The sequence below is a fragment of the Saccopteryx leptura genome, chromosome 13, assembly GCF_036850995.1.
Source record: "Saccopteryx leptura isolate mSacLep1 chromosome 13, mSacLep1_pri_phased_curated, whole genome shotgun sequence".
Taxonomy (NCBI): domain Eukaryota; kingdom Metazoa; phylum Chordata; class Mammalia; order Chiroptera; family Emballonuridae; genus Saccopteryx; species Saccopteryx leptura.
In genome coordinates this window covers 6,710,347-6,738,059 of record NC_089515.1, presented here as the reverse complement: position 1 = coordinate 6,738,059, position 27,713 = coordinate 6,710,347, and the positions used below count along the sequence as shown (strand labels likewise).

Here is a 27,713-nt window from a genome sequence, read left to right as displayed (position 1 = left end):
GTTTACATGAAGGTTAGGGGATTTTCTCCGATATTAAATAATTTCCTAAAACAACCATCATTCAACCCAAAGTAGTGGACTTATTGTTTCATAAATAAACCACTCAAAAAGTTGTTTTGTTTATGATTCTGGCCCTGGAATAGTTTGGTCAAATCTTGATACAGAGCTATATTCAATTTTACCACGGTACAAAAATCAAAAATGCGTGCTTTCTGTAAATTCATTTACTGCTTTAAAGTTTTTAACTGTTCAGCAGGTACAGGAAATTGTTCTTAATCAAAAAGGAAAATACTGGCATTCCAAATACAAAAGAACATTGAAAATGATTCTTCGTTGATCTCTAAAACCCAGCCACTTACGTGCTCACGATTTTTTCCCATCTATTCAACATGTGCATCCTATGTACTTACTAAAGCCTTTATTTGCTCTTGCATTCTCTGCATCAGGTTAACTTTGATGTAGAACTTCTTTCCGAAGGCTAACTGAATCTGTCCAATGAAAAGTCTCACGTTTTTTGGAAAACCAATGATGCTACACTGTTACCAGATCTGCCTCCAAAGCTGAACTTGGGTGTTGACAACTCTTCAAAAAGTTCAAATCCTGTTGGATAGAATTCAAATACTCTTATTAGGGATTAAATCCCGTGGATACAAGAAGATTATATTAATTCTGTACTTTGCGTGTGCATGTGTGTGTGCGTGTGTGACAGAGAGAAAGACAGAGACAGAGAGAGGGACAGATACGGACAGACAGGAAGGGAAAAAGATGAGAAGCACTCTTTGTTGTGGCTCCTTGTTCTTCATTATTTTCTCATATGCACCTTGGGGGCGGGGGGGGGGCTACAGCACAGTGGCTGAATCCCTACTGAAGCCAGTGACCTTGGGCTTCAAGCCAACAACCTTTGGGCTCAAGCCAGCGACCCTGCGCTCATCGGGTCGCTCATCGGGTGAGCCCACGCCCAAGCCAGCGACCTCAGGGTTTTGAACCTGGGTCCTCCACATCCCAGTCCAATGCTCTATCCATTGCGCCATTGCCTGGTCAGGCAACGCTATACTTTCCAACCCTTTATTAGACTATGCAATGTGAAACTGAACTGTGAGTGCATTTACATCTGAAAAACAATGTGTGTGCACACCCCAGAACACTCTGAATCAAACAAGGAACAAACAGGACCGAAAACAAATTGCAGAAGAGGCTTTCTGCTCATCCATCCCCCCATTTCCTCACTTCCTGTTTTCCATCCCTTCAACCCTCTCTCTCCTCTAGCCTACTAGGAGGCAGCTACCATGTGTTGAGTTCTCACCATGTATCAGGTACTGTTTTGAGTGCTTTACATGTAGTAATGTGAGGCCTGACCTGTGGTGGCGCAGTGGATAGAAGCTCCACCTGGAACACTGAAGTCGCTGGTTTGAAACCCTGGGCTTGCCCAGTCAGGGCACATATGGGAGTGGATGGTTCCTGTTCCCCCCACCCCCACCCCCTCCCTTCCCTCTCTCTCCTGTCTAAAATGAATAAAGTCTTAAATATTTTTTAAAATGTGATTGATCCACATCACACACACAAAACTCTTAATACAGAAAGGTTAAATGATGTGGAAATTAGAAGGAATCTGTGAGAGGACAGAGGTCTGGAGACAGATGGCGGCGGCTGCCCCCAACGCCAGGGGCTGGACACCCCAGAACGGTTCAGTGTGACCCTCGCATTATCTAGACAGGGCTGAGCAAAAGTAGGCTGAGTTATGAATATGCAAAACAGAGTTTATTCTCGTGTTATGTATTAATTCTTATATTATTTATTATCGTTATTTTAACCTACCGTTGCCCACCCCCTGCATTTTACCACACACACAAAGAAAGTTTGTCGGCCCTGGCCGGTTGGCTCAGCGGTAGAGCGTCGGCCTGGCGTGCGGGGGACCGGGGTTCGATTCCCAGCCAGGGCACATAGGAGAAGCACCCATGGAGAAGCACCCATTTGCTTCTCCACCCTCACCCCCTCCTTCCTCTCTGTCTCTCTCTTCCCCTCCCGCAGCCGAGGCTCCATTGGAGCAAAGATGGCCCGGGCGCTGGGGATGGCTCCTTGGCCTCTGCCCCAGGCGCTGGAGTGGCTCTGGTCGCGACAGAGCGACGCCCGGAGGGGCAGAGCATCGCCCCCTGGTGGGCAGAGCGTCGCCCCTGGTGGGCGTGCCGGGTGGATCCCGGTCCGGCGCATGCGGGAGTCTGTCTGTCTCTCCCCGTTTCCAGCTTCAGAAAAAAAAAAAAAAAAAGTTTGTGACCAAAGACCAAGACCCAAACTGCACGAATGAAGGGTCTGCGAAGACAAGAAACTACCAACTTTCAAAGTAGCACAGTGTGGTTTCAAAGAATAAACAAATGAGCCCCGGCCAGTTGGCTCAGTCGGTTAAGAGTGCTGTCCCGGAACAAGGTTGTGGGTTCCATCCCCAGTCAGGGCACACCCGGGAAGCAACCAAAAAATGCATGACTGAGTGGAACAAATACTTCCCTTCCCCCACCTTTCTCTCTCCCTTCCTCTCTCCGTCCCTCTGAAAATAAATAAGAAGTTAAGCCCTGGCCAGATAGCTCAGTTAGGTGTGTAGTCCAGGAGTGCAGAGGTTGCCAGTTCGATTCCCCAGTCAGGGTACATACAGGAGCAGCTGATGTTCCTGTCTCTCTCTCTCAAAAAAACAAACAAACAAAAATCAGTTGTACCCAAAAGTCCTGGATTCAAGTCCCAGCTCTCTCTACAACTCAGTAGGTGAAAGACATCCTGACCCAGTGACCTTAACCAGGATCCTCAGTTTCTGTGCAAGGGGGTTCCAGACATCAGTCCCTAACTCACAGGGGTTTGGTAAAAGTAAAAATAGGATAATGTGGCATTTCCTTGTGCTATAAAATAAAATGGAAATGTAACTTTTTTTATTTTGTTTTTTTAAAAAATAAGACATAAGGCAGGAAAGTCATGCTTATCAACCAAGTTTCCCTCAGTGATGGGTTATTCAGAAAATTTATTTCCTTTCAGGGTGTCTTCATTTGCTAAGTTCCTATGCCTTGAGTTGACCTAAGATAAAATTCTTATACACAGAGAAAAATGTTAAAAGGGATATATATTATATCAACTGGTCTTTAATACTTTGTTTCATTAGACACTCTAATTCATATTCTTAATCAAACCAACAAATTTAAGAAATAACTAAATATTAAAATGTTCATTACAAACTGATCATAGAAAAATTTTCCAAAGGACAGGCCATTTAATAACATGACATATATATTTTTTGTTTGGTTGGTTGGTTTTAGAGAGGTAGGGACAGAGAGAGACAGGAACATCAGCTGCTCTGTATGTGCCCCGACCGGGAATGGCCCGGCAACGTCCACGCGCCAGGACTGCGCGCCAGGACCACGCGCCAGGACCACGCGCCAACTAACCAAGCTATCCCTCCAGGGCTAACACAATATATTTTAACACTGGAAAATGGAGCCGCTGTGGTGGATACAGGAGTAAACACCTATATTTGTTTTTGAAATTTTACTTACGATTAAAATATTTCCTTATAAAAATTTTCAAGAGGCCCTGGCCGGTTGGCTCAGCGGTAGAGCGTCGGCCTGGCGTGCGGGGGACCCGGGTTCGATTCCCGGCCAGGGCACATAGGAGAAGCGCCCATTTGCTTCTCCACCCCTCCTCCTTCCTCTCTGTCTCTCCCCCTCCCGCAGCCAAGGCTCCATTGGAGCAAAGATGGCCCGGGCGCTGGGGATGGCTCCTTGGCCTCTGCCCCAGGCGCTAGAGTGGTTCTGGTCGCGGCAGAGCGACGCCCCGGAGGGGCAGAGCATCGCCCCCTGGTGGGCAGAGCTTCGCCCCTGGTCGGTGTGCCGGGTGGATCCCGGTCAGGCGCATGCGGGAGTCTGTCTGTCTCTCCCCGTTAAAAAAAAAAAAAAAATTTTTTTTTCAAGAGAAAATGGGAGTTGTCTGTGAATTTTCCAGAACTAATCTCTTAACTCGCAGGACTAACCCTACAGGATTGAAGTTATTAAATTTCAATAGATAATACACCAAAATATTAAGAGTGGTTGTATTCCAGAGATAGATAATGAATGATTTTAATTATTTTCATCTCCATGCTATGTGTTAGGGTTAATATTTTTCAATTTTCTTTTCATAATAAAGCTGGATTACTTTTGTAGTCAGGTTTTTTGATACAGTAGTTATAAAAAAGCCAAATTCCTTGGACATCAAGTTATAACATCCTAATATATGGCAAATGTTCAAGTAATCCTCACCGAAACAAATGACGACACAAAATGATTACATAGGCCCTGGCAGGTTGGCTCAGTGGTAGAGCGTCGGCCTGGCGTGCAGGAGTCCCGGGTTCGATTCCCGGCCAGGGCACACAGGAGAAGCGCCCATCTGCTTCTCCACCCCTCCCCCTCTCCTTCCTCTCTTTCTCTCTCTTCCCCTCCCGCAGCCAAGGCTCCATCGGAGCAAAGTTTGCCCGGGCACTGAGGATGGTTCTGTGGCCTCTGCCTCAGGCGCTAGAATGGCTCTGATTGCGGCAGAGCAACGCCCCAGATGGGCAGAGCATCGCCCCCTGGTGGGCATGCCAGGTGGATCCAGTCGGGTGCATGCGGGAGTCTGTCTGACTGCCTCCCCGTTTCGAACCTCAGAAAAATACAAAATAAATGATTACTTAAATAGGGCTACAAAGGAAAAATGCAAGATTGATTTCAACACTTTTATAAACATTTATGTTTCAAGTAAGAAAAGAACTTAAAAGACTGGCAAAGCAAGCTTCATCCTATGCCAGTGGTTCTCAACCTGTGGGACGCGACCCCGGTGGGGGTCAAACGACCAAAACACAGGGGTCGCCTAAAGCCATCGCGACCCACAGGTTGAGAACCACTGCCCTATGCAAAAGGGACCAAGGAGGTGACCTTAAGAAGCTAGTGACAAGACTCTCCGCAGAGACGCATGGCACTGCATTGTCAGTGTCTGTCTCTAACTCCAAAATCATTTTCTGAGAGAGGCATACCTAAAAAATGTCTTTAGGTGTATGTAATGATTTCTTTTAATATTTTCTGTTGTAACATTTCACTTATTTAAATTTCGTATTAAGCTCTAAACCTGAACACGCGTTAAAGAATTTACTCAGCAGTTCTCAGACACAGATACATTTTTAAGCACTCTTTACCGGGCTGAAGTCTGTTCCTCATTATCAAAAACAGACAAATATGTTTTTGTCTGGTGGTTCCAGGGGTAAAAGAGAACACCTGTACTTAAAAACCAGGAAGGGACCTCGCTCTTGCTCTTACCCAGCGTCACTCTGGGCATTTATTAAAAGGGTCAGGCTTCGGGGAGAGAGAAAGACTATGGCTATGGGGCCCCAACAGTTCCAAAGGAAGCAAATTTAACATGGAAGATAATAAAACTAATGGCACGAAAGAAAAGACAATAAATCACATATAAATCTTGATTTCCAGAGGCAGTCATAATGAAGCTACAAGCTCACATTTCGTGCATCAAACACTTCAGGTTTTACATTAAATAACCAGCCAGAGCCCTTGCCAGCACGCAAAGGCCACATGTTCTGTTCCCCTGCGGCCGCACCCCTCGTTACCAAGACAGCCAACTCGAAGATCAAGTGTGCGTCCGACTGCTATACATTCATTTCTCATTAGCTTGTGACAACTGAGATTCCAAAACTTAACCACAAACTTAGTACCGTCTCGCTTAATGATACTCCATCCTGAAAATTCCTCCCATTCCTTTAAAAATGTAATCCTAATCTGAAAGGATTCTAAGGAAACCAAGCAACTATCTCGTTATAGATTCTGAAGGTAATTTCCCAGAAATGCCTGGCATTGCATGAAGAAACTGGCAGGTAAAATATTCCTGAAAACATGCAGAAACAGTATGCTAAAGAACTCAAAATATTTGTGTACAAGCATCAATTCTCAATTCTGACAAAATCCACCAGTAGACATTGTACCTATTACACTTTGCTGGGGGGCAAAAAAAAAGGATCTTGTCTTGCACCAAAAATATTGAAAAAGGTTGAGATTTCCTCAAGAATAAATAGGCAGTATTTCTACAATCAAGTCTCTATATTTTGTTTCTGTGCATTGTTAAAAATAACTTGTTCCACCCTGGCCAAAAGGACTGGTTGGTTAGAGCTTCATTCTGAAGCAGAGGTTGCCAGTTCGATCCTGGATCAGGGCACATACAGGAACAGATTAATGTGCCTCTCTCTCTCTCTCCTCCCTCTTCTCTCCCTCTCTCTCCCTTCCTGTCTCTCTAAAATCAGTAAGTTTTAAAAACTTTTAATTTAAATATATTAAATAATTGTTTCAAATATAAATACAATGAAAATAAGACAAATCCTAAATATCTAAATGACCACTAGAAAGACATAAAAAGAATCTATAAAATTAAAACGCTCGTCATGTAAGACTTTAAATATTACTACTTCCATTTGCATTATTACTGATTACCAGCGTATCAGTACACTAAAGTCAGAAGCACAATACATGCGCTTTCTTTGTTTGGTTCTCTCTAAGTAACAGTTTGGATAGCTTAAATAAAGAACTTAATTTTTATAGGCTCATAAATTTTAGTACTTAACTGCCAGGATTTCTTGGGAACTTTTAAATCGAACGCTGGATCTGAACCAGTGTTACTTCTTTGTGCTTTGCATGTACAGTTAAAATATTACCAAGGTTATTAACAGAGAAGAAAAGTAAGCAATTCCCACAAACAGGAAAGTAAAACACTATAACACCAAGGGGGGAAAAACCTATTTAAGTGCATTAAAACCTGAAGAAAGTGCACATTCAAACAACATATAGCCAATTACCTCCAATGAATTCATTTAGCAACTCTTCCTTGGTCCAATTACACGAGGTTATTAGAAAAAAGCCTTTCACTTTCAACACCCTGGAGAGAGATTTCACATACTGCTTCCTCTTCTCGATTGCATTGTCAGGATTAAGGCTCACAGCATCAAAAGTCCCTTTGTCAATACAAATATGAAATCCAGACATCTCTGTGGAAAGATTCAAAAAGTCTTCTACCTATATTAAAAATCAATGCCTATGTGAGAACAATTAACACACACCCTTAACTGAATGTAAGTGACAAGCTGTAAAAAGTTACAGATAAAAGTACCCATTTATTACGATGGCATTTTACATGGAACAAATGTGTTTTCAACTTTATATCTAACTCTTACATGCTTCATTCCCAGATCATTAGAGCTGGGATTAGTAAGAGGCTGACAGTGTTTCCTGGACATTCTGAATCTCTGCAAATTGGGAAACTAATCAAAGCCAGGTGTACGGCCTCATGACACCAGCGCTTTACAGAGGTCACAGTTATTTCTGTGGAAAAGTAGGGTGTTTGACATATTCTTAAAAATGACAGAAATTATCTGGAACTCAAACAGGTCACTGGAAATAAGATAATTTTTAGCTAAGATTACGCATTCTATGACCCAAGGTAAAAAGGTAAACTAAGGTTCTTTTGCCTTGACTCAGCAGCTTACAAAACAACTAATAGATATAACGAATGGCATAAAACTTAAGAAATTATATGGCTATTTAAGCTGCAATTACTTAACTTTATAAATATCATTCACTTCAGAGTTTGAAAGTCATACATCAGCATCTCATTCATTTTCAATAACCACTGACAGTATAAGCACATGAAATAGTGAGCTACCCAATTTCATAAAATATTCACAATATGCCAATGAACTTAATTCTAAAAAGCTTCTTTGAAAAAGAAATTATGCAGTTAGCTGATGATTATTCATACAAACTTAATAGTGTGTTTTCTAAAACTCCCTTACTGTTTGACTTAAAAATGTCAATCTTATGTTCCTATACATTGCAACATGGGCTTTTAGTTCTTGAGCTCAGAGATGACTAAACTAGAAATATAAATGCAAGAGACATCTCTTCACAGATCATATAATAAACTGAGTATTCTTTGGTGGCATTATCCTACTTTCTGCATTTATTAACTTTTTGATCTAGTTAATTCAAAGTTAAGTATTATCTGTGTATGTTCCAAACACAAGGGGAAACCCTGGCCTGGTAGCTCAGTTGGTTACAGTGTCATTCCAACTCACCAAGGTTGAGTGTTTGATCCCTGGTCAGGGCACATACAAGAATCAACCAGTGGGCCCTGGCCAGTTGGCTCAGTGGTAGAGCATCAACCCAGTTTGTGGAAATCCCGTGTTTGATTCCCAGCCAGGGCACACAGGAGAAGCGCCCATCTGTTTCTCCACCCCTCCCCCTCTCCTTTCTCTCTCTCTCTCTCTTCCCCTCCCACAACCAAGGCTCCACTGGAACAAAGTTGGCCCAGGTGCTGAGGATGGCTCCATGGCCTCCATCTCTGGCGCTATAATGGCTCCAGTTGCAACAGAGCATCGCCCCCTGGTGGGCTTGCCGGGTGGGTCCCGGTCAGGCACATGCTGGAGTCTGTCTCTCTGCCTCCCCACTTCTCACTTCAGAAAAATACCAAAAAAAAAAACAACAACAACCAGTGAGTGCATAAATAAGTGTGACAACAAATTGGTGTCTCTCTCTCACTCTCTTCCTCTATCTCTAAAATCAGTGAGTAAAAATTTTTCTAAAGATCACACAAGGAGGGCAGAGTAGGGAATGAACACACTTGTAAATGAGAAAGAAAATAACTTCCCCAAGCTGATTAGACTAAAACTTTTGTTACTTAAAAATGTTTCATTTTGGATTGTTTATGATTAATATACTTTAGAAACATTTGAATTTTATAATTTTTATTAGAAATAAAAATAAGGCCCTGGCCGGCTGGCTCAGTGGTAGAGTGTTAGCCTCACGTGTGGATGTCCTGGGTTTAAGTCCCAGTCAGAACACACAGAAACGATCATCCGCTTCTCCACCCCTCCCCCTTCTCTCTCTCTCTCTCTCTCTCTCTCTCTCTCTTCCCTCCCAGCAGCCATGGCTCAATTGGCTCAAGCGAGTTCGACTGGGGCACTGAGGATGGCTCCAAGGCCTCTGCCCCAGGCGCTAAGAAGAGCTTGATTGCTGCACAACGGAGCAACAGCCCCAGATGGGCAGAGCACTGCCCCCTAGTGGGCTTGTCAGGTGGATCCCAGTCAGGGCACATGCAGGAGTCTGTCTCTCCGCCTCTCCTCCTCTCACTGAAATTAAAAATTAAAAAGAAAAATAAGTTATAGTAATATAAATCATAGTTACCTTCAACTTAATGCCAGATAAGCCTTCTTTCTCTATAACACTTCCAGAAAGCTGTATCGCGGAAGGAGAGTAATCAATTCCAGTAATATTAGAGAAACCAAATTTTGCCTAGAGACAGAGAAGTAATTTTATACTTTAGCTTTAACAAGTTTTAAAATACTAGTTTGCCTATGAATTATAATATTCCTTCAGGACTAAGACAGCTTTATTTTTAATAGATCAAATAATGTATACCATTGAATAATCTGCAAAATTTACATTTTATTGTAGAATCAAAATAGAAACTAAAGGTTTAAACTTATAGAATGTGACAATTCATTTGCTTTTATAATGTTTTTTCTTTTTCAAAGAAAATTCATTTTCTCAAAGATAATGAGAATACATGTACAATATTTCTGCCCTGGGGCAGAAAAAGGTAGTATTAACTTCTGATGTTAACATGCTTTAATTCACACACAAATCTGTTACCATTTTACTTAGCACAATTAAGCTGCATGAATAAAGTAAAGCATATGAAATAGGTTCTTGATTTTTTTTTAATTCATTTTAGAGAGGAGAGTGGGAGAGAGAGAAGGGGGGAGGAGCAGGAAGCATTAACCCCATATGTGCCTTGACCAGGGAAGTGCAGGGTTTCGAACTGGCGACCTCAGTGTTCCAGGTCGACACTATCCACTGAGCCACTACAGGTCAGGTGGTTTTTGATTTTTAAAAGTGCCTTCAGTATAATTATAAATTATGCAACTCCCTGACAGCCATGTGATTATTAACCACCTTACATTTGTATAGTATTTGCTGTTTTTGAAATATTTTATTCATTCCAATAGACATTTACAAAAAAATATTTTATTCATTCCAATAGACCCATAGGTGTGGCCCGATCTCATAGGTGTGAGATCTCTTCCTCCAAAGAGTTGAAGGAAGTTCCCTGGACGTCAAGAGTTCTGAGTCCACAGCTGTAGCACCAGCCCTTGATTAGCCACACGAACCACCTAAGGGAGCCTGGCACCTGTGGCAAAACATTAGGGCTTCTGACCTTCACTCCACCTCCACTGACTATGCTGAAACTCCTTAGACCAATCAGGCTAAAGGTCATTTCAAAGTATAACTGAAGAAGAAAAGAAGTTGCAAAGTACAATATAGCCTGAAATTCTCTTCCTGCTCTTCACAATCTCCTAAATGATTACTTCCTTCAGAATTAAACCAACTCCAACACCATCTATCATCAAAACTTACTTAGACTTGCCTGACCAGGCAGTGGCGCAGGGGATAGAGCGTCAGGAGGACCCAGGTTTGAGACCCCGAGGTCACCAGCTTGAGTGCGGGCTCATCTGGCTTGAGCAAAAGCTCACCAGCTTGGACCCAAGGTCGCTGGCTCAAGCAAGGGGTTACTCAGTCTGCTGAAGGCCCTCGGTCAGGGCACATAGGGGAAAGCAATCAATGAATAAGGTGTTGCAGTGCGCAATGAGAAACTAATGATTGATGCTTCTCATCTCCATTCCTGTCTGTCTGTCCCTGTCTATCCCTCTCTCTGAAGAAAAAAAAAAAAACTTACCTAGACTTTTCAGCCCTAGGTGACCCGATTCCTAATCTAAACTGAAGTACACACCAATTATTTCCAGAGTATTTTGCTACCTTTTCATTATTTTTATTTTTAATCTTAAGGTCCAATCCTTCTTTGATGCCAACCTCCTACTCTTTCAGCTATCTCACTCCATATTCACCGAGGTGTTCATTTTTCCACCATTTCCCTCAATGCCTTCTCTATTAGACCGAGAACAAAGGATGATTCTAATAACTGACCCTAATTAACTCCCTCTTCTCCCATGCCTGTGTATTCATCCAGCAGGACGTATAAAAAATCATAAACAGGTGTTTCAGGTTTCCAGACCAATCATCAAAAGCCTTAAAATATCTCCAACAATTTTCAAAATGTATATATATATCTCCAATAATTTTCATGTTCAATTTCTGGCACTCAGTAAAAAATAGGCAGACATTCAAGAACACAATAAATGACTAAAACCCAGGGGGAAAACTGACATTAGAAAAAGACACACAAAAGACTCAAAAAAAAAAGAATAAGAAAGCTGCAAGTAAAGACAATTACTGACAAATCACTCTTGACGCTATACAAATCTAAAGCAAAATATTACGGAATCAAATCCAACAATACATGAAAAAGACAATACACCACAATTACACTTGGTTTACTTCAAGAACACAGGTTGCTTTCAACATTGAATACTCAATCACTCAAATTATCTCAATAAAAATGCCAATTACAAAAACTGAGGACACTCCCCACCAAATCAATCAATTTAACATTAATAGAATCAAGAAGAAAAATCATCATATCGTCTCAATGGATTTCAAAGAAAGCAATTAATCAAATTCAACATTCACTCATGATTAAACACTCTTAATTAGGAACATAGAGGAATGTCTTCAGTCTGATAAATACTTTAAAAACCTACAGTTAACATATTTAATGGTGAAATAGTAGAAGCTTTTCTTGTATAACAGGCAATGTTACACAGCTGTCTATACAATTTCTATTCAACATTGTAGACAGCATTTTAATAAACAAAATATTGAGGCTGGAACAGAATAAAACTACTATTTACACATGACATTATTGTATATATAAAAAACCCAGCCTGACCAGGCGGTGGCACAGTGGATAGAGCATCGGACTGGGATGCTGAAGACCAAGGTTCGAGATCCTGAGGTCGCCAGCTTGAGCACAGGCTCATCTGGCTTGAGCAAAAAAAAAAAAGCTCACTAGCTTAGACCCAAGGTCGCTGGCTCGAGCAAGGGGTCACTCAGTCTGCCGAAGGCCCACAGTCAAGGCACATATGAGAAAGCAATCAATGAACAACTAAGGTATTGCAACGAAAAACTGATGATTGATGCTTCTCATCTCTCTCTGTTCCTGTCTGTCCCTGTCTATCCCTCTTTCTGACTCTCTCTCTGTCCCTGTAAAAAAAACAAAAAACAAAACAAAACAAAAAAAACACCCCAGCCTGACCAGTGGTGGCTCAGTGGATAAAGTGTTGACCTGGAATGCTGAGGTCACCGGTTCAAAACCCTGCACTTCTCTGGTCAAGGCACATATGGGAGTTGATGCTTCCTGCTCCTCCCCCCTTTCTCTCTCTCTCTCTCTCTCTCTCTCACTCTCTCTCTCTAAAATGAATAAATAAAAATTTTTAAAAACCCAAAATAATATATAAATTATTAGAACTAAAGTGCAAATTACTAGATATAAGACCAGTATAGCCTGACCAGGCAGTGGCGCAGTGGATAGAGCGTTGGACTGTGACGTGGAGGACCCAGGTTTGAAACCCCAAGGTCGCCAGCTTGAGCCCAGGCTCATCTGGTTTGAGTGTGGGCTCACCAGCTTGAGCGTGGGGTCACTGGGTTTTGCATGGGATCACAGACATGACCAAGTGGTTGTTAGCTTGAGCCCAAAATGTCGCTGGCTTGAAGCCCAAGGTTGCTGGCTTGAGCAAGGGGTCACTCAGTCTGCTGTAGCCCCCCCCCCCATCAAGATACATAAGAGAAAGCAATCAATGAACAACTAAGGAGCTGCAATGAAGAATTGATGCTTCTCATTTCTCTCCCTTCCTGTTTGTCCCTGTCTGTCCCTCTCTCTGTCTCTCTCTCACAAAAAAAAGGTCTGTTGTACTTCTATATACTACAGTAAACTATTAGAAAATAAAATTTTAAAAGCATAGTAACAATTACAAAAAAAAAAAATCTAGTAATTGATCGAAGAATAGATATACAAGATATCTACAGGGAAAACTATAAAATACTACTGAGAGAAAATAAAGATTTAAATAAATGGGGGAATGCATTGTGTTCACGAATTCAGAGACTCAATAGTATAACAATGTAAATCCTCCCCAAATTGACCTATAAATTCAATGCAATCCTAATCAAAATCCCAGGATTTTTTTCTCTAAAAAGATAGGATGATGCTAAAATTTAAATAAATATGCAAAGAGCTAGCTAACAGTGCCAAACCCAAGACAATAGTTGAAAAAAGATCAAAGTTGTAGAACTTACTCTAACCACCACATAGGGAGATTTATAAAGCTTTAGTAATTAGGACAACGTTGCATTGGCGTAAAAATAGGCAAACAGACCCAAAGGAATAGGGCAGAGGATCCAGAAAGAGACCTGAACGCACTCCATTACTTGACATAGGACAGAGCAGCAGTGGTGAGAAAGAGGAATATTTCCATAAACAGTGCTGGGTTATCTTGCCAGTCATGGACTCCACCTCACAACACACACAGCTAATCAGGCCCTCCGGGCGAAAAGGAAAACAATAAAACTTCTAGAACACATAGGAAAATGTTTTTATGACTCTCAGGAGACAAAAATTTACTACATGATATTCAAAAAACACTAGTCATTTTTAAAAACTATATATTAAATGTCAGTAAAATTTAAGAACACTTGTTCATCAAAAGATAGAATTGCAAAAGTGAAAAGACAAAGCCATCGGTTAGATAAAGGTATTTGCAACACAGAATTCAACATATACAGAAATATAAAGAATTCCTATAAATCAGTAAGAAAAAGGCAACCCAGTTTTTGGCTGGGCAAAAAACTTAAATCAAGCAATTCACAAAAAATAGGAATAGAGGAATAGTCAAACACATACAAAAATATGCTCAACATATTTAGTCATCAGAGAAATAAGAATAAACCATAAGATATTACTACATACCTAGCAAAATCACTGCAGTTGCATAAACATCTGTAAATAATCACTGTAACTCACCAACATGAACAGACTAAAGCAGAAAATTCATATAATTATCTGAACAGATACAGAAAAAAATTTGCTAAACAAGTTTCATGAAACAGCCTGACCAGGCGGTAGTGCAGTGGCTAGAGCGTTGGACTAGGACGTGGAGGACCCAGGTTCAAACCCCAAGGTCACTGGCTTGAGCGCGGGCTCATCTGGTTTGAGCAAGGCTCACCAGCTTGAGCTCAAGGTAACTGGCTTGAACAAGGGGTCACTCGCTCTGCTGTAGCCCCCACCCCAGGTCAAGGCACATGTAAGAAAGCATTCAATGAACAACTAAGGTGCTGCAACGAAGAACTGATGCTTCTCATCTCTCCCTTCCTGTCTGTCTTTATCCCTCTCTCTGTCTCTGTCACACACAAAAAAAATTCATTAAACACACACACATTCTCTCTTTCTCTCTAAGCAATAAATGGTAAAAGAAAACTTCCTTAATGACAGAGTTATCTACAAAACAGACTTATAAGCTGACCTCATACCTAACAGTGAAATATTGAAAGCATCCTCTGAAAGGGGAGAAAAAGGAGAAGGAAGCCTTCTGTCACTATTGCTCTTCAACATTCTACTGGACCTCATAGCCAATGCAAGGGGGAGAAAGTTATAAATGGTTGGAGAGGAATTAATAAAACTGTCATTACTCACACTGTACATTATAAACATATATATATATGTATATATATGTAGAAAAATCTCAAAGAATCTACAGTGAAACTATAAGTCTCAAAGGTTAAATCATTAACCTCACTAAGTAAACTATTAAAATCTGAAAGCATCTACAGGCAAACACAGAAAGAGTAAATAAAACTCAGATATCATCGTACAAAGGAATCTTTTACAGCAGTGAATGTCAACAAACTGCTGCTGCCTGAGACAACACAAGTGAATCTCTCTCAATGCTGAGTGAATGACACTGGAAAAGACTTCCACTTACATATTCAAAAAACAGGCAAATGAATCTATGACGTTAGAACTCCCTGTGGTTCCAGGTAAGTGAACAGTGGTTTCCTTTAGCGAGGAAGAGGGAGTAATTTAGAGAAGACTGGTAAGGAATTCAAGGGAAACTTTGAGATGCTCTAATAGTCTACTCCGTGACCAGTGAGGCAGTTACATGGGTGTGTGCCCTTTGTGATAATACACTGTGTCTTTTGATTTGTTCTCTTTAATATATACATACTATATACCTCAACAGTTCAAAAAACTTTATTACAAATTTTTCTAATTTCATTCCACTGTTTGAAACATTTTCATGCTCCCCCTCCCCCTTAGCTTAAAAGTAAAAATCTAAGCTCTTAGGCATGGCATACTGTGACATGGTTCCTAACTTTAACTTAATTCCCATCTCTGTCCACCCCATACATACACTTTACATTCTAATTTACCAAATTATGTACAGGTCCAGAGCATGCTCGGCTGCCACAAACCATCCTGCCTTTCACTATGGCTGCCACTGCTCGAAATTCTCTCCCTCTTGCCCTGACCGGATAGCTTGGTTGGCTAGAGCATCATGCTGAAGCACAGAGGTTGTCGGTTCGATCCCTGGTCGGGGCACATACAGGAACAGATCAATGTTTCTGTCATCTCTGTGTCTCTCTCTCCTTTCCTCTCTCTCTAAAAATCAATAAAATAAACGTTAAAAAAAAAAAAAAATTCTCTCCCACTTTACACCACACTCAGTGACTATATCCTGCTCAGACAATTTACACCCAACTTGGACACTCAGATCCTTTCCTGTCCCTCTTCCCCAAAATTAATCAGTGCCCCTTCTACACTCAGTATATCTGCTATGACACATATCAGGCCAGGCTATGAACTGTTTATCTATATGCCACTCCATCCTCTAGAGCAGTGGTCCCCAACACCCGGGCCGCGGGCCAGTACCAGCCTGTGGGCCATTTGGTACCGGTACGCAGAAAAATAAATAACTTACATTATTTCCGTTTTATTTATATTTAAGTCTGAACGATGTTTTATTTTTTAAAAATGACCGGATTCCCTCTGTTACATCCGTCTAAGACTCACTCTTGACACTTGTCTCGTAAGTTCGACAATTATATTTAAAAATACCAGTTTTGGCCCTGGCCAGTTGACTCAGCGGTAGAGCGTCGGCCTGGCGTGCAGAAGTCCCGGGTTTGATTCCCAGCCAGGGCACACAGGAGAAGCGCCCATCTGCTTCTTCACTCCTCTCCCTCTCCTTCCTCTCTGTCTCTCTCTTCCCCTCCCACAGCCGACCATTGGAGCCAAAGATGGCCCAGGCGCTGGGGATGGCTCCTTGGCCTCTGCCCCAGGCGCTAGAGTGGCTCTGGTCGGGACAGAGCAACGCCCCGGATGGGCAGAGCATCGCCCCCTGGTGGGCGTGCCGGGTAGATCCCGGTCGGGCGCATGCGGGAGTCTGTCTGACTGCCTCCCCATTTCCAGCTTCAGAAAAATACAAGAAATAAAAAAAATTTTTAAAAATACCAGTTTTTACGCCAGTCACATAATTTTATTTGGTGCATTTATCTGTCCCACCCTAAAGGCCGGTCCGTGAAAATATTTTCTGACATTAAACCGGTCCGTGGCCGAAAAAAGGTTGGGGACCACTGCTCTAGAATACTGTGAACGACTCAAGCACAAGGTCTAAATTTTCATGTTACCAGTGCCCACCAGCATGAAGCTTGGCATGTGGTAGTTGCTCAAGAAATCTCACTGTTATGTATATACCCTTACAGGTGAAGACAGTGAAACCATCTAGATGAAGACAGTGAAGCCATCAAGGACAGGGGTCCCCAAACTTTTTACACAGGGGTCCAGTTCACTGTCCCTCAGACCGTTGGAGGGCCGGACTATAAAAAAACCTATGAACAAATCCCTGTGCACACTGCACATATCTTATTTTAAAGTAAAAAAACAAAATGGGAACAAATTCAATATTTAAAATAAAGAACAAGTAAATTTAAATCAACAAACTGACCAGTATTTCAATGGGAACTATGCTCCTCTCACTGACCACCAATGAAAGAGGTGCCCCTTCCGGAAGTGTGGTGGGGGCCAGATAAATGGCCTCAGGGGCCACATGCAGCCCACGGGCCGTAGTTTGGGGACCCCTGATCCAGGATGAAGCCTTAAGTCTCTGCCTTCCTCCCCAGCACAGGGCACAGCATGGACACATGACAGGGTACACAACAGCGATGGCATAGCCAGTAACAGAACCTGCATCAAAACTCAGTTCCACAGTCAAAATACTCTTTTCAAGCCATATGCTCACCTAAGATAAGATATATATACCCTTCTAGAAGTGCAAAAGTTATCTTCCTCTTATACACACAGATTTCTGGAGTTTTGAACTAGAAGAAACCAACAGAAATCACCCAGCCAAAACCTTTGGAAAGAATTAAAGCCCAGAAAAATTAAGTAGTTTGGTCAAGGTCAAGGCTATAGTGGGAAGGGCCAACACCAGGACTCAGATCCCCTGGCCTCTCATTTAGCTTCTTCTCACCATCCACGCAGCTTCCCTTTCAGACCACGTAACTTCTCAAAGGAAGTGGTATGACTGCTTTATTACTTTAGATTTAGATGGTTAGTATCCTCGATGCCAAGTATTTTAAATTTCATTTTAAAATTTGGTTCTAACGCGACGCATGAATTCTAAAAGTACCAACAAGTTCAACCAGCAAGGCACCATTTCCAGTTCCAATATCAAGTACTGAAGCATCCAACGGAATCCTGTGTTTCTGCATCCACCTTATTAGTCGATTCATACTCTTGTCCCCAAACCTGTTAGAAACAGAGAATCAGTTAAACAATAGAGGGATATAGAGTAAAGGTTACAACTATATTCCATTTGAGCAGATTATTCTATATGCTCAATTAAGCTTTTTTGGAAGTAAAAGGTACTATCTGTGACTGCTAAAGCTTCACCTCTACTATTATTTAGGGAAAATAAAAACACACCCAAGAATAGAACAGAACAGATCAGATCGGTATCTTATGCATTTATGTTTCTCTGCATCAGCATTAACACTTGTTCACACTGCTGGCTCAAAACGTTAAACCTTATTTAAAAAGGACAATTAAAGGAAGAGAATAATTTCCTAATATTATCACCAAATTGAAGTCTGGCCCATTAAAAGAGAGAGGTTCTTTAAATCTACCCACTAAAGCCAGAAACAGTTCAAGGTTGCCAAGATTTTCAGGCCATCTTTCTTTTGGGATACCTACTTAAAAGATAGACAGATACACACACACATACACACACACACACACGGTGTTCTGGATCATAATTCCACTATTTTTTGTAACTCACCAGATTTCTCCTACATCTCCATGTTCTTGGAAATTGTGCAGTTCTCTCTCATAGACAGCATCCCAACTAGATAAACAATCAAATGCAAAGCAAGATTCTTGAGTTAAGCTGCATTATGAATGAAATGTAGGTTCCTCATATATTACAAAGATTTATGATAGACGTTTAAAACACCGTTAGTGCTATCAATAAATGCACATAGCTCAAATCTCTTAATATCTTTGTGTTAAAAAAAAATGAAAGACACAGACAGGCAGAATTAAGAATTGACACATGTAAAGCACTTACAACAATACCTGACACACAAAAATGCTGCGTTTTAGCTTAAAAAAAAAACACAAATATTTGATCAAGGATCCCTTAGTCCGAAACACAAATCCAAACTTTCCGTTTAAAATGTGCAGAATCAAGGATAATCCGCCAAAGCAGTGGTTACTCACACTGGGACTCACCAAAAAGAAACTCTGCTTACAGGATGTTTTTTAAGACTGCACTCATTCCTGTAGGTCCGGTTCCCCCACCACCACCACCATTTACCTTCTCTTCCTACATCATCTCTCTCTAGAATCCCTGTTGCCTCTCGCCCCTCCAAGTTACCACCTCATCCCTTCCTTTCCCCACAGTCAATCATTCCTCCGCCGATTAATTCATTACTTCCTGAGCAGCTGTTGTAGGTCAGCCCACTTTCCCCCAAGCCAACTCACCACCTCCGCGCTCCCGTCCCTCGGAGCTCCCTCCTTGGGCCCAAGGGGATCTGGCGCGGCCTCTTACCTTCGCCCACTAGTCCTCCTCCTCAGTCCCACCCCACCCCCCGGGTCCCCAAGCCTGCCCCTCAAGTTCAAGACCCCTAAAGGCATGAAGCACGGAAGCACCCAATGGAATCCTGGGTTTCTGCGTCCACCTTATTAGGTCTGCAGAGCCCTTCCCGAAACCCACGGAACCAAATCAGAGGTCGACCCCTTTGAAATGTCTCTTCATTCCCCCCCCCACACACACACACACACACAAAAGTGGCCCCTCGGGATTCCACGCCTCCCACCCCCTCTTGCCCTAGCCCAAAGCGGCCCTTTCGGTTTCCTCCCACCACGCACCACAGGCTCTCCCCATCTTCCGAGGCCCCTGGGGCCCCCAACCCCGGGGTGCACTCCGGGCAGCGCCGCTCACCCTGCCCTGGGCCACACTCACTGCTCTCGGGTCCCGAGCGCCGACGGCGCAAAGCCACCCGCGCCGGGACTGCTCTCTCGGAACCGCGCCTCAACCTCGGCGCCTCTGCCCGCGATCATCCTGCTCCGCGCCCCGGACCACCGTGTGGCTGCCACCGAGATGTGGCGCGGACAGAGAGAACGTGTGCGTGCGTGTGGGGGAGCCTCTAGGCAGTGGGAGGCTGACCTCTCTACTACTCCCGGCCCGCGCTGGATTGGGGCTCCGCCTTCATCCCAAATGCAGGGTCCCAAACCCAGGCACAGATCGACCCAAGCTGAGCTGAGCCTCCCTTCCCCGCTCCCTGCATCAAGCACCCCCTTCCTCGACCTGCTCGCCAAAGCGCCTCTATATTTGGGAACTGCTGTTTTGTAAGGGACTGTTTAAGGTATTGCATTTTGGAAAAAGTCAGGCGGTGGATAAGCCACATTAAAAACCTACAGCCGACGCTGCCCAACCCAAATGTACAAGTCACCTCATCTGTCTCCACGTTGTGGGCAGGTCTGGGAATCATTATCTGGCTTCCGACTAATTCCATTTGTGACTGGGATTCTGCCTTGAAAATAACAGTCCGGCCTTTTTTGACGGGGCGTCACTAGGGGGACAAAGGAATGTATGCCCGGATAAATGAATGCCCTACGACCCCACCCCACCGCAAAATACACCAAGCAAGGGAATCAGAGGGCTGTGGAAGAAAGAGGGTTGTGACCAAGTAAGAGCCGTGCCCGTCTCAGCTCGGCCCCTCACCAAGCACCTGGCCTCCGTGGTCAGTTTCCTGACCTACACTTGGCCCTAAACCATGCTAACTGTCCTACGAGATTGCTCCCTACCAGTGCACTTGAAATTTCCTCTGCCTCTGAATGCCTTCATATACTCTGAATGCCGCAGTATATGCAGTAGTTCTGCAGTATAATGCCGGTAGTTCTGCAGTATAATGTGAGAGATCTGACAGTACCGAAGGTCTGGGGGCGGGGGTCGTTCTGTAGCAGTAATGAAATACTGGTAGAAGGCAAGAACCTCAAAGGTCCCTAGCGAGGCTGCCTTCCCACCAAAAGGAATGTTTCCTAGGCCACGTTCTGTTGACTCTACAGACCAAGTCCCTAGAGGTAAACAGCCTCAACAGTTGCCTTTCCAGTTCCCAGGTTTCCCCGGTCAGACTGAATGTGCATCTTCTCCTAGACAAGACGTCCTAAGATCTTCAGGCAACCACCGGCGATAGAATACAATAAAAGGCAGAAAGGAGTCCATGTGTGTAGTGATTAAAGCACCCATGGAAGAGCATAAGTAACCTTATTACAGAGTAATAAAACCACCGGATGCCACAGCCAATTAGTGCTGCCCTGGGCAAATGGTTGTTTTCATCTTTTCTAGACTCTAGATGCGAGAAAGAGCAAGCTTGAATGTGACTGAGTGGGTCTTAAAAAGCTTTAGGTTATAATTAAGAAGCACCCATGAAAGATAAGGCCATCTGCAATCTGATGGCCTGCCAACACTTTTGGTTTTGCTGTGTGCAATGAATGCTATAAACACTTGTTGGTATGGAGCCCTGGAAAAACTCACGGTTTATACAGAGTCCCTTTTCTGGCTCCAGGATTACTCTGGCTATTTAGTGTGGGGCACCACCTCTGATCACCCAGGGCAACAGGGATTCTTGGTGGGAGGTGGAGAAGCTTAGTCCTAGCAGAGCTACTCATCACCAGGGAAAAGCTGGAATGTGCCAAGGAACACAGTCCCTCCCACAGGTGCCTGTTACACGAGGCAGGAGGCAGGCTCTGCAAGTTCTCTGGGTTGCCTGACTCTCTCTCTCTCACTTTCCCAATTCCTGCAGCATGGTACCCTCCACACCTACAACATCTCCAAAACTGTGCTTTGAAGAGTTCTCAACACCTCCTAGTTGGCAGGCCAAGGCTCCAGTTCCGTTCTTTACCTCTCTTGATTGATCGTGCTGTACTTACAAGGGTTGTTAGCAGGATTAAATAAGTCAGTAGACTGTACGTGTAAAGAGCTTAGAACAGAGCCTTACATGTAATCAGTGTTCAGCAAATGTTCACTATCGTTCTTACCACGAATGACTTCCAATTTCACCCTCTATCCTCAGTTCTCAACTTCTATTTCAGTCGCCTAGATGTCCCTTGTTACCTTAAACTCAACCTGTTGCAAACTGAACTGTCTTATATGGCCTATATCCTGTCTTCCCTGTGTTCTCTATTCCATTGGTCCCTGACCATCCATCCTACCACCACCCAAAGCAGAATGTCCTTCTTGTCCGTCTCTCTCCCTTCCCCCCAAACCTCCTCCTGGTCTCCTCCTGGTCTGAGGGCTCAGGGACATTTTTCAATACTGTCATCACTGTTCTGCCTTCCTTTGGGCCACTCAAACTCACAGCTCACTGGAGCCATATATTTTTACACATTTGAAGACTACTGACTGATCAAAGTGGGTGTCAAAATGCTTCCAAAATTGTCCGGCCCAACAGTCAGAAAACAGTTCTGTTTGCTTGGAAAGAGTGTGGTAAGAGTTTTGCAGGAGATAAAGAGCCCAGTTTTGAACCAAATAGATGGAACAAATTGAAGAATAATGATTAGGAAGATGACTTCCTTCCCTGAGTTTCTTTTCCTAATTTTGTTATAGTTTAGTTTTACTTTTACCTATTATGTTCTTTTTATTATCCTCTTTCTGTTATTTTCTACTAAATTTACATTACCTTTACCCAGAATCTTTTTTTAAAGATTTTCTTTATTCATTGTAGAAAGAGGAGAGGAAGAGACAGAGAGAGAGAAGAGGGGAGGAGCAGGAAGCATCAACTCCCATATGTGCCTTGACCAGGCAAGCCCCGGGTTTCAAATCGCTGACCTCAGCGTCCCAGGTCAACACTTTATCTACAGCGCCACCACAGGTCAGGCTGTACCCAGAATCTAATCGCTTCTTACTGCCTCCCCTGCCACCACCATTTCACTTCTAATCACCCCCAAGCCACCATCATCCCAGGTCGGGACTATTGTAATACCGCCTTCTCCCACCTCTGGCACTACATTATTATTATTATTATTATTATTATTATTTTAATTAATTGATTTTTAGAAAGGGAGAGAGAAACACCGATTTATTGTTCCACATATTAATGTATTAATTGTTTGATTCTTATATGCGCCCTGGCCGGAAGTGGAGCCCACAACCTTGCCATATGGGGAGGACACTCTAACCAACTGAGCTCTGGCCAGGGCTGGCACCATATTCTTGATACCGCAGTCAGACCTGTCCTATGGAAATTGAAATCACATCATGTTGCTTCTCTATCAAACCCAAAATCAGACAATTGCCTAAATCATCTCCCTCTGTTCTTCCTTGAGCATGGCAAATGTTGGACTTTAACACTAATAATTTTATTAGCAAAAATAAAAAATGGTTTGCGCCCTAGCCGATACCTCGGTTGGTTAGAGCATTGTCCGCATACGCAGAGGTAGCTGGTTCAACCCCCATCAGGGCACATACAGAACAGATCAGTGTTTCTGTCTTGTCTCTCTCTCTCACCCTTCCTATCTAAAATCAATCAATAAAAAATGGGCCTGACCTGTGGTAGTGCAGTGGATAAAGCGTCGACCTGGAAATGCTGAGGTCGCCGGTTCGAAACCCTGGGCTTGCCTGGTCAAGGCACATATGGAAGTTGATGCTTCCTGCTCCTCCCCCTTCCCTCTCTCTCTCTCTCTCTCTCCTCTCTCTCTCTCCCTCTCTCTCTCCTTTCTAACATGAATAAAAAAAATAATAAATAAAAAATGTTTTTAAACAGCTTGCGCAATTATCAAAGGCTATACAGACGAAGCAATGTCTGAGGTGTGCGGGGCGTAAGATCCACCGTGGGGGAGTCGGTCTGATCACCTAAACCCGCATTTGACAGCCCTCACGCTGGGGCCCTGCGGCATCCTGGCCTCATCCCCCACCAAGACTTCATTTCCCAGGATGCTAAGCGGCGGAGCCGGCCGGAAGGCTGCGTGCCCTCCGCGGGGCATGATGGGAGGGTTGGAGATTTCCATCATGGCGGCTTCCATTTCGGGCTACACCTTCAGCGCTGTGTGTTTCCACAGCGCCAACAGCAACGCTGACCACGTAGGTGCCAGGCTCCCCCGCCGTGGCCGCTGGAGCCTCCGGCCTCCGTCTCGGGCCCTACCCGGACCGCATGAGGCTCGTCCCCCACCCCGGGCTCCCGGGCCGGGCCGGTCCGAGGAACTGATGACCCGGACCGTTCCCGCCCCAGGCGAGCTCCTGCTGCTTGCCCGGGGCTCCTTTGGTCCCGGGATGGACCCCCTCGCTCGTGGCCTCCCGCCGCCCGACCGTCCCAGCACAGGACGGTCTCAGGGTTGAGGAAAGCTGGCCCGGCCGGCCGCCGGCAGTGTCAGAGGTCGCTTGGTGGACACCGAGCACCTGCCCCTCCTCGACTGTCAGGCTCCCCGACCTGTGGGGGGAGCCGGGGTCGGGAAGGAGCCCGGGCACCGGCCCCGCCCGCCCGTCTCCCGGGTGGTCGCGGGGTGCGCGGCGAGGGGGACGCGTGGCTGTCACTCTTCCTACTTGTTCCCTGCGATCGTGTGTTTTCTTCCCGGGAAACGTTAAGCGGGAGCGTGCAGTGTGTGTAGTGGGTCGACCTGCCTGGAAGTTGCGTGTGTAGCTCCTGGGCAGAGTGTCCTCAAGACCACGGAACTCGGTCGCGGCGAAATAGGGAAGTGACAGGGGCCTCCCGTACGAGCGATCGGAAACGCACAGGCTTCGGAGACCACGGGGCGGCTTCAATGCCTTTTTATCTGACGGATTATCTTTTAATGTCACTGACCTCTGAATGGGAGTTCTTTGTGGAGCTAGATAATTTTTTTTCTTTTACATTTGGAAAGAAGTGTTTAATTTGTTCTCCCCCCCCACCCCCAAATCGGGGGTTTACTTTAAATAATGTCTAAGAGTGCATCATTCAAATTTATTAAGTAAGTGGGGGCGGGGGAGTGGTTTGTGGTTCTCATTACGAAGCAAAATAATACACTGCAGAGGGAGGAGACCTGGTTTTGGTCTGATGTCAGCGGTCTTCGTGTCCACGAGTAAAAACTTACTTCATAGAGAGGCGCTTCCATTAGTAAATTGGATGGCAGTACATTAAGGTGCCTTTCATTTTTTCAGTGCTCACGGTAGAAATTAACGATAAAAATGTACATAGCATGGGTTTTTCCAGTGGCCGCTCCTGTCTCTGGACACGAAGGCCTTTGATACTGCGGGCAGCTCATATTTAATAACGTAATGCAGTTCCATATATAGATGGTTTGTGATACTCCTAGCGTCCGCGGAGGTGTTAAATATTGTTTACATAATGCTTCTTAACCTCTAAATTTTGGAGTGCCTAGTAGTATCACAGTTTATGTGTAGGACAAGATTATTGTGAGACTAAGCGGCTACCTGTTGAAAAGCTGTCTTTCTACAAGTAATGTGGCAGTTTGAGATGGCCACATTCCTTGGGTTATTAATTTAATTCAAGAGACATCTCTTTAATATCTGGACTGTGTCAGATATGGGGTGTAAATTTTCTCTAATGACAGCAGTGGGCAGCTGTATGGGATATGACCATACCGGTTTATATTAAGCTATCCACAATTGTATATGTGGAATAAAGTTACTTCAGTTTTATATATTTTACAGTTGAAGAACCAAGAATTTTCTTTTGTATTACATTCTTGTTTCGTCCAGGCAAGAAATTAGTTGGAGTTCGCAAACTTTTTCTATAAAGGGCCACGTGCCATGTGGTCTTTCTAACAGCTTCTCTGCTCTTATAGGGAGAAAGCAACCAGAGACAATAAAATCGGATGACTGTTTCCAGTAAACTTTATTTATGGGCACTGAAATTTGAATTTCATATGATTTTCATGTTATGAAATATTTCTATTTTAAATTTTTTTCAGCCATTTAAAAGTATAGAAATCATCCTGAGCTTGAGGGCTGTGTAATAACAGGCATTAGGCTGAATTCAGCCCACACACTACAGCAGGGGTCCCCAAACTTTTTACACAGGGGGCCAGTTCACTGTCCCTCAGACCATTGGAGGGCCGGACTATAAAAAAAAAACTATGAACAAATCCCTATGCACACTGCACATATCTTATTTTTAAGTAAAAAACAAAATGGGAACAAATACAATATTTAAAATAAAGAACAAGTAAATTTAAATCAACAAACTGATCAATATTTCAATGGGAACTATGGGCCTGCTTTTGGCTAATGAGGTGGTCAATGTCCAGTTCCATATTTGTCATTGCTAGCCGTAACAAGTGATATGACGTGCTTCCAGAGCTGTGACGCATGCGTCCCACATTACGGGAAGTAGCACTGTACGTGACGTCGCGCTTTGTGGCGCTGCCACATACAGTACTCCAGGAGCACAGGATGCGGATGCTGACCACCTCTGAAAGAGGTGGCCCTTCTGGAAGTGCAGCAGGGGCCGGATAAATGGCCTCAGGGGGCCACATGCGGCCCGCAGGCCGTAGTTTGGGGACCCCTGCACTACAGTTTGCCTACTCTTGCTATAGAGTAACAGTGGCTCAGGAAATCCCAGATCATTATAGAAATAACTATTCATTTTGTACTTGGGTTTTTCAAACTAAGAACTGTGGTAGAGTTGCCAGATGAAATATAGGGTATCCAATTAAATTTGATTTTCAGGTAAATATTATCATTTTTAGTATAAGTATATCCTAAATATTACATGGAAATTATTTGTTATCTGAAATTCAAATTTAACTGTGTGTCTTGTAACTTTATTTGTGAATCTGGTAATTCTAGATTGGAACACAAGAATCTGTAGATATGTTCTTAAGATATGTTCTAAAGTTCTATAAGAATTTTAATTTGGTTTTTTTTCACTTTGATTAAAAAAATGTTTTAGGCCCTGGCCGGTTGGCTCAATGGTAGAGCGTTGGCCTGGCGTGCAGGAGTCCCGGGTTTGATTCCCGGCCAGAGCACACAGGAGAAGCACCCATCTGCTTCTCTACCCCTCCCCCTCTCCCTCCTTTCTGTCTCTCTCTTCCCCTCCTGCAGCCAAGGCTCCACTGGAGCAAAGTTGGCCTGGGCAATGAAGATGGCTCTATGGCCTCTGCCTCAGCCGCTAGAATGGCTCTGGATGCAACAGAGCAGCACCCCAGATGGGCAGAGCATCGCCCCCTGGTGGGCGTGCCAGGTGGATTCCGGTCGGGCGCATGCGGGAGTCTGTCTGACTGTCTCCCGTTTCCAACTTCAGAAAAATACAAAAAAAAAAAAAAAAAAAAAACCTATAAAAAAATTTCTCTTTTGTAGTAAGAACTCATAGCCTAAAGACTTTTATAAGCTAAAACAAGCTTTATTAGTCAATATTTCTCAAATTAGTAGCCATGGGCACTCCTTCAGGTCCGAGAGAATATTTTTTTAACTTTTTCCATTGATTTGAGGCTTAGGGGGGAGAAAGAGAGAGAGAATCATCAGCTCGTTATTCCACTTAGTTGTACACACATTGGTTGCTTTTTGTACGAACCCTGACTGGGGATGAAACCCATGACCTCATCACACTGGGACCACACTCTACCCACTGCGCCACCCAGCCAGAGCCTAGAGAATTTTTTTTTTCTTTTTTTTTTTTTTTTTTTTTCATTTTTCTGAAGCTGGAAACAGGGAGAGACAGTCAGACAGACTCCCGCATGCGCCCGACCGGGATCCACCCGGCACGCCCACCAGGGGCGACGCTCTGCCCACCAGGGGGCGATGCTCTGCCCATCCTGGGCGTCGCCATGTTGCGACCAGAGCCACTCTAGCGCCTGAGGCAGAGGCCACAGAGCCAACCCCAGCGCCCGGGCCATCTTTGCTCCAATGGAGCCTTGGCTGCGGGAGGGGAAGAGAGAGACAGAGAGGAAAGCGCGGCGGAGGGGTGGAGAAGCAAATGGGCGCTTCTCCTGTGTGCCCTGGCCGGGAATCGAACCCGGATCCTCCGCACGCTAGTCCGACGCTCTACCGCTGAGCCAACCGGCCAGGGCTGAGAATTTTTTAAGAGGGGATCTTTATATTACTCAAGTTTGAGAAGTGCCTTGTAATGATGATTTGGGATTTTAGGATACTCCACTCCCTAATCCAATGCAAACGCTGTGCTATAAAGCTGCTGTCTTTTCCTGTTTACCCCCACAGACTCTCACGTCCC

General features: G+C 44.0%; 2 protein-coding genes across 3 annotated transcripts in view; one reads left to right on the top strand and one right to left on the bottom strand.

Moving 5' to 3' along the window:
* Window positions 1-209: 209 nt before the first annotated feature.
* On the bottom strand, window positions 210-19,651 carry EEF1AKMT2 (EEF1A lysine methyltransferase 2). 2 transcript variants are annotated; one of them, XM_066355425.1, is made up of 6 exons: window positions 19,511-19,651; window positions 18,326-18,391; window positions 17,682-17,796; window positions 9,225-9,332; window positions 6,842-7,058; window positions 210-600 (listed from the first exon to the last, which is right to left on the bottom strand). In XM_066355425.1, the coding sequence occupies exons 1-6, from the start codon at window positions 19,606-19,608 to the stop codon at window positions 506-508; spliced, it is 699 nt and encodes a 232-aa protein (XP_066211522.1). In that variant the 5' UTR covers window positions 19,609-19,651; the 3' UTR covers window positions 210-505. The 2 variants fall into 2 exon arrangements, with proteins under 2 accessions (XP_066211522.1, XP_066211523.1); XM_066355426.1 differs by having other exon boundaries at window positions 17,678-17,796; window positions 19,490-19,625.
* Window positions 19,652-23,530: 3,879 nt separating this feature from the next.
* Window positions 23,531-27,713, top strand: part of ABRAXAS2 (abraxas 2, BRISC complex subunit) — a 30,768-nt gene continuing 26,585 nt past the window's right edge. Inside the window, exon 1 of the mRNA XM_066355921.1 lies at window positions 23,531-23,629. Within this exon, the coding sequence (XP_066212018.1) occupies window positions 23,531-23,629 (99 nt within the window). The remainder of the gene's footprint in view (window positions 23,630-27,713) is intronic.